This window comes from Phaethon lepturus, unplaced genomic scaffold (genome assembly GCF_000687285.1).
Source record: "Phaethon lepturus isolate BGI_N335 unplaced genomic scaffold, ASM68728v1 scaffold25496, whole genome shotgun sequence".
Lineage (NCBI taxonomy): Eukaryota > Metazoa > Chordata > Aves > Phaethontiformes > Phaethontidae > Phaethon > Phaethon lepturus.
Genome location: NW_010545959.1, coordinates 1 through 7052, shown reverse-complemented (window position 1 = coordinate 7052; position 7052 = coordinate 1). Strand labels below are relative to the sequence as shown.

The window sequence follows — 7052 nt, the reverse complement described above, 5'->3', positions numbered from 1 at the left end:
TTCCCGCGTCCTTGGGCTGCCGGGGAAAAAGCCGCAGCCGTCAGCCGAGACCTCCCAGCCTGCCCGGCTGCTCCCATCCCTCCCACCCAGCCCCCCCAGTCTCAACACAGCGCTGGCAGCATCCCAGTTTTCATCCAACACAAACACCAGAATTTTTTTTTTTCTTCCATACAGTCTTCAAAGGGTTTAGAGACTACGTGCACATAGCACAGAAGATAATGCAAACATCTCTGGGGCGGAAGAAAGCAGCCAGCACAACGGTTTGGAGAGGGAATAGGTTCAGCCGAAGGGCTGGGATTCGCCCCCCTGCCCACGTGGGGAGTGCCAGGGGCTGTTAACGCATGCTCTGGGCAGGCAGGGGCTTGGTGCAGGATGCGTTGGCTGAAAGGTTCTTGTACAGAGGAGCTGTGAGCTAGGGTGTGGAGAGACCAGGATCTCCACATTTCACCCCAGCCCCCCACCATGACCTGCTGTTAGATCTGACACCTCGAGTCTCATTATCTTCTTCAAGTGAAAAGCACCATTTGTTGGGCTCTGGCTGCTGCTTCCAACTGCCCCTCCCGCCCCAGCAATAAGCATTGGGCTGCTCGGCTCCGGACAGAGTGGGAATGAACGAGCAAGCTGACCACAGCAACAAATGGCACCAGTCCCTGGGCTCGGCTGGAAGCCATCGCTGCCACATCCGAGGACAGGCAAGGAAGAAGCTGGAAGGGAGCAATGGGCCCTCAGCCCCAGTGTTCCGAGCCAATCGGAAACACGCAGCTCTTCTTTAAATACTGGCTCTTTTGAAAAATAACTTTTCTCAGTGAACTCTGGCAGCTGCAGGCCAAGAGTGAAGCAGGCAGGTGTGTGATTGGAGGCAGCCTCCAAGCTGGGAGCCTGCCAACAGCAACCACAAGGCAGCTCTTGACTTCCCCCATGCTCAAAGGGATCATTGTGTAGGGGGGGAGAGAGAAAGAGAGAGGCAGGTTGGGTCTTTTAAAACCCGCAGTGATGAGGAGAGGAGGGGGAGTGGGTCGGATGCCAGAGCATGCCTGGGATGCACATCCCTGGAGCCGGGATGAGCACTCTCACGTGGCACAGAAGGCACGATCTACCCTGGGGGAGCAGCATGCCCAGCACCCTGACAAACCTGGCTTACGTCTGTGAAATTTCCGTGCCCCAAACAGCCATTGCTGCCACTGCCGAAAGTCATGATTATCCCCCTGTCTGGAAAAGCAGAAAGAAGTCGGGTTACTGGCACGCGTGAGGCCCTGCAAAGCACGCACAGCCTGTGGGGCTGGCCGTGGCTCCCGGGACAGCGGCTCTGCTTGGACCCACTCTGACTCATAACTTGCTGGGGGGGCCAGAGGCCTTCAGCGAGCTTCCAGAGAGCAGCAGCCTCGATGTGCTGCGACAACTCGCCAAACAAACAGCAGATGACAGGGAGAGCACTAAGATAACATTATTGCAGCTGTGTACGCAGGACCTGCTAACTCCACAGTCTGTCAAGGTGTTAAATACACAGAGGCACTCACCGAGCAGCCGCCCAGCAGAGGGGTGGCAGGAAATGCCATGGAGAGGTAGGACAAACCCATGCCTATGGAGTTTGCCAGTTGCATATCTGTCATTTGCTGCCCTGATCCCCAGCAGAAGTGCAAACAAAGCTCCCAGAGGACCATTGGGAGGCCTCTGCTCCACAAACACAGCCTCAGGCCGGTGTGCCTGCTCTCCTCCCAGCCAGAACACCTCCTGGGCCACTCTAAGGGGGCTTCAGACCCTGCCTTCCTGCGTCTGAGGACAACGAGCCCTGCAGGAGCTCATGCTGACCGCAGGTCACTGCTTGCATCTGCGTCACACTCAGAGAGTATGTGACAGAGAAAGGCTGAACTTTACAGACACTCCTGACACTGCAGTCCCCACTGTACAGCCCAGTTTCGGCTTCAGGTGACACCAGTGCAGCCAGGACAAGAAATCTGTGGCCCTCCCCACACCAGACAGACCTTTGGGAACAAGTTGTCCAGTGTGGCATCATAGGAGGACTATGCCTGCCATTTCTGACCACCACCTGATGTGACATGAGAGACCACAGAGGCCTTCGTGTTACCCCAGCCCAGTGCATCTCTCGGGTTCCTCTCCGAGCAGGCTCCCCATGCTGCATTTGCAAGCCAGCTGCCATGCAGAGGGGTCTGGGACTCGGCCAGGCGAAGGCAGAAGGCAGCAGCTCACCTGTGAGGCAGGCTGTGAAGAGATCACCACAGGACACGTGTTTGATGGTCACGCCCGACTGGCCCTCCAGAAAGCGGGACACAAACTGAGGCTGGAGCTGCTCCGTGGCTCCTGGGAGAGAAGGGCCTCCCGCAGCACCCATCGGGGGAGCCTGGCAGAGAGAAGCTGTGTTGACCGCCACACCTCTGCAGCAAGAGCGGGGTTGGAGAACTCAGACGAGCCCCTTCCCACGGGCTTAGCAGTGTTACCCGCACCCTGGACTGGACAGCGGTCCTGGGGAATGCAGCGCCAGTCCTATGCAGTGAGCAGAAATGTCTCCTCCTCAGAAATGGCACATCCAAGCCTTCCACGGCCCCTGCCTGCCCCAGGCTTCCTGTCACTCACCTCCCACATGATAAGCCGCCCCGATTTGGTGACTCCGGCCTTCTGCGTCCTGCCAGCAGACACCTGCACCACTTCAGTGTTAAGCATGGGCAGGCGGAGCGGGGTGGTGATCCCGCTCCCCCAGGTGTAGATGGATGACAGTGGAGGAGGGATTCCTGTCCTGGCTGAACCACCTCGAACACCTATGGGTCAAAGGGAAATCATCAGTGCAGATCCCTGACTCTCCCACCACAGGAACAGAAACACCACCAGCCAGTCTGGGTGCCAGCAGAGCTGCCTGCCAGCTAGCAGGGCCAGACCAGCATCAGTCCAAGGCTGGCAAGGGGCTGCTGGGGAGCTCCCAGTCAGGGCTGAGAGCAGCACATGGGAACAGCTCCTTGCATTTTATCCCAGAACTGAGGGCAGCAGCCCCACAACAGCTCTAGCTAATTGTTACCAGTTCCAGCTGCATTGTCCTGCACCGGGACATCCCCCCTCAGCACCACCAGATGGTTCCCAGCCTTTACAATGGGACGAGAAGAAACTTGGTTCAAGGGATCTAAACCCAGAAGAGGCAGCTGGAGAAAAAGCACTGCTTGGTCCCCAGGGCCAAGGTACCCATGGGCTCCTCCAGGGCTCAGGATGTCTCTTAATTTCCTCTCTCCAGAAGCTCAAAAGCCTCTCTGATCCCCTGACGTCCAAGGAAAAGGGTCTTTCTGAATGGAACTGTGTTGAACACACTGTGCCAGGACTCACCCCTCGGCCTGGCACTGCTCACTCTTCCTCCTGTTCGGCTGTGGGTCACTGTTGGCACCGGAGCCAAGGGCTTTTCAGGCCTGCCAAACCAAAATCCCATCAACGTCAGCTCAGCCCCAGAGGGCCTGCAGAGCCCTGGATCACAGAAGGTCTGGGCAGAGCTACAGCATAAGCCATGGCTGAATAGCTCACAGCACCTCGGTAGGTGCTATAAACCACCTGAGAGAGGGGAATTAGCATCAGTTTGCTTCCCCCTGAGCTCACAACTCTCTAGTCGCCGTTACTGAAATGACAAGACCACTCCTGCCGTAGCCCTGAGCCACACTCGACGTGCAGCAGCTGCATGTCGGGTAACGCAGGAGAGCTGCATGGGGACAATGCTCTCTTCGGAGCCCATAACAGAGACAGTGAGCCGGTCAGACACATCATGGGCTGTGGCAGCCCCTCCTAAGGCACACCGAGGTGGCAGTATCACTTGCCTTCGCATTTTGACACTGCCCACATCTGTGTAGAGGTTCAGAAGGGGACGAATGCAGATGGCCCGGGCCATGATCTCATTCAGCTGGGGTCGCTTGGAAGGATCCAGGTTCAGCATGCTAAGGATGAGCTGGCGCAGGTCAGGGCTGTATCTATCCGATATTGGGGCGAACGTCCCACTCATGATCTTCAATACTAAGGCAGGAAGATTCTGAAGAGAAAAACAAGAGAGAGACATACAGTGGCTGGGCAGTCAGAGGTGAGGCCAAGAAGCAAGAAATTCTCAGCACTGCCCTCTGCCTTCACACCTCCAGGCTCAGGGAGAAGAGTGATCCAAGCATACATTTTCACCTCTGTAAGAAGCCACGGCTCCCTGCACTACATGTAAACCACATCCCTCTTACCGCAGCTTCGAAAGCCCTCTTGAGGCTGGCGAGCTCATACAGCACACAGCCCAAAGCCCAGATATCACTCTTCTGGTTGTAAGGCTTCCCCTCACAGAGCTCTGGGGAGATGTAGCACGGAGTTCCCACAACCTAGAAGAGACAAAGAAATTTACCATGATGCTGTGAAACTGGGGCAGCGAGGTGGAAAGAGAAAGGCTCAGTTTAGAGCCCAGTGCGCAGGCTGGCTAGAGCACCACCAACCAAATCATAGTGGAGCTGGGCTTTTGTTCCCTGGTGTCAACATCTGCCTGACAATCTCAGTAAAAAACAGGAGGATTTGCCTTACTGGTGACCTGCCTTGCACATACAGAGATTACCTCTAATTTTGCTCCTATCCACTTGAGAGAATCAGAGCCCAGAGCAACGAGCGTGATATAAACGTCTAGTCAGATTAGACCAGGTGGGGAATGATACTCAGGTCTCAAGCAGAGAGAGGAGATTAAGACAAGGCAGGATGGCAGGGCACAGGCAGGAGTTCAGTTGCCAAGTACGTGTCAGACGAGCCTGCAAACACCACCCCTCCCACTGTGACAGTGGGAGGAACCCTGTCTACCCTCACAAGTGGGCCCAGACACCCCATCCTCTCCCAGGCTTGGGCAGGCAGGTCTTTCTCACCTTTCTGCAGCCCAAAGAGCTGCAGCAAACTTGGGCGCAAAGATATTAGCCTGTATAAACTCCAGGGAGCAAAACAGCATTGCAGCACACGGATATGGCCTACTGCAAGCACGCTACATCCAACCTCGCTGCCAACAGCAGCTTCCAAGAGACTATTGTGAGCCAAGACAAGAGTTTCCAGCCTGCTGACACGGTGGTAAGAAGTTCCCCTGCAAAGCCAGGCCACTCACCGTGTAGGCTTTACTCTTGCTGCTCAAGATTTTGGAGATGCCAAAGTCTCCAATCTTGACAATCATGCGATGTTTGTCCAGGAGGATGTTCTGAGTCTTCAGGTCGCGGTGCAGGATCTGCTTGGTGTGCACGTGGTGGAGAGCCAGGAGGATCTGCACGAAGAAGTGCAGGATGGTATCCTCATCCAGCAGGGAGTTACAGCGCTTATGAATAAACTCCGCTAGCGTGCCCCCTGCAAAGAACAACAAAGGGCTATCGGCAAGGGTGGCTGCACAGGGCAGTGCAAAACCCAGCCTAAGAGCCAGGGGAGATTTAGCCACAGCATCTTAACAAGCCAAGTGCATGGGAAAAAGCATGTCCTGGTGGGACATGCAGCACGTCCTCCAATGCTCCCGAGACCATGCGGAGAACAATGGCAGCACAGTTGGTGGGACAAAGAAACAGCGAGAGAGAAGTTACTGTTGACATATTGTCAAAGGCAGCAGGAAAATAAACGCTAAAATTACAGCTCTTGGAGGAGGACAGAAACCTCGATGGCAGAACAAGATAAGCCTGTTCCGCAAAAGTGAATTCTTGCAGTCCAAGAGGCTATGTGGCACAGAGAGGCCCCTGTGAAGAAGGGGAGTGCCAGATTCAGGGCTCATACACAACTTGTAACAAACCCTCATGCAAATGTTGATTTCTTCTTAAACTCCACAGCAAACCTCGTTAGAAATCACACCTTCCCACATAGAGCTGTGGGACCAACGTGTGGCCGAGAGCTGACACAGGGAAATGTACGTAAAGCCTAAACCAAGGGCAGATGGTAGCACACTTATCAGTGACAGAGGTGTTAGAAATCTCTTTGTTTCTGACATGATTAGCAGGCATAAGGCATATAATCACAGAATCACACAATGGTTGAGGTTGGAAGGGACCTCAGGAGGTCGTCTGGTCCAAACCCCTGCTTAGGTAGGGCCACCTAGAGCTGGTTGCCCAGGACCACAACCTGTCTTTTGAATATCTCCAAGGATGGTGACTCTACAACCTCTCCCAGGCAACCTGTGCCAGTGCTTGCTCACTTGGCTCACAGTCAACTTGGTGTCCACCAGGACCCACAGATTCTTTTCGGCAAAAATATATAACGGCTATATCTGTTCGAGATAGAGACGTGTTTGGACTCTTTGGGTGTCCAAGGCACAGGATCTTCACATGGAGCACAACATGGGGCCACAGCGGCCCAACCTAAGGAGAGCTGTGGGCTTGGCATCCCCTGGACATGCCGAGGAACCTGCTGCAGGTCCTGAGGGAGATGAGGGCCCACCTGGGGCGTACTCCATGGCGATCATGAGCGCCTTGTCCTCCAGGAAGTTCTCGTAGTACTCGATGACGTTGGGGTGGCTGAGCAGCTTGAGGACCTGGCACTCATTCTGCGCCGCCAGCCGCTCATCCTTGCTCATCTGCTCCACCGGGATCTGCTTCAGGATCACCAGCTTCTGGTCGGCCTTGCGCAGGCACAGGTGCACGATGCTGCAGGGATGGGGACAGGGCCTCAGTGCGGGGCAGGGGACGGGGCCTGGCCACCACCCTGGGGTGACACGTTGCCATGGTAATGGGGCCTGTAATCTGCCCCTCCCCCCGGGGGTGTCACACACCCAGTGCCGTGTCACCCCACAGGGCCTCAGTGCGGGGCAGGGGACGGGGCCTGGCCACCACCCTGGGGTGACACGTTGCCATGGTAATGGGGCCTGTAATCTGCCCCTCCCCCCGGGGGTGTCACACACCCGGTGCCGTGTCACCCCATCGCCATGGCAACAGCCAGGGCCTGGATGCTTCCCCTCTCCCTGCGGCTTCCCACCCCGGCGGTGCCACACACCCGGCGCTCGCCCCACACGCATTTCCGCGGTAAAAAGGCCTGGAGACCCCCCTTTTCCCCACGCCCGGTGCCCCCCTCACCCGAAAGCCCCTCTCCCCACC

General features: G+C 56.2%; 1 protein-coding gene across 1 annotated transcript in view; it reads right to left on the bottom strand.

The window, feature by feature from the left end:
* NEK8 (NIMA-related kinase 8) overlaps positions 1-7046 on the bottom strand; it is a 10317-nt gene extending 3271 nt beyond the window's left edge. The window contains exons 1-9 of the mRNA XM_010289143.1: positions 7032-7046; positions 6400-6605; positions 5096-5328; positions 4209-4340; positions 3807-4015; positions 3328-3407; positions 2593-2774; positions 2209-2359; positions 1133-1209 (exon numbers count right to left, since the gene is read on the bottom strand). Of these exons, the coding sequence (XP_010287445.1) occupies positions 1133-1209; positions 2209-2359; positions 2593-2774; positions 3328-3407; positions 3807-4015; positions 4209-4340; positions 5096-5328; positions 6400-6535 (1200 nt within the window). The 5' untranslated portion in view covers positions 6536-6605; positions 7032-7046. The remainder of the gene's footprint in view (positions 1-1132; positions 1210-2208; positions 2360-2592; positions 2775-3327; positions 3408-3806; positions 4016-4208; positions 4341-5095; positions 5329-6399; positions 6606-7031) is intronic.
* Between the last annotated feature and the right edge of the window lie 6 nt (positions 7047-7052).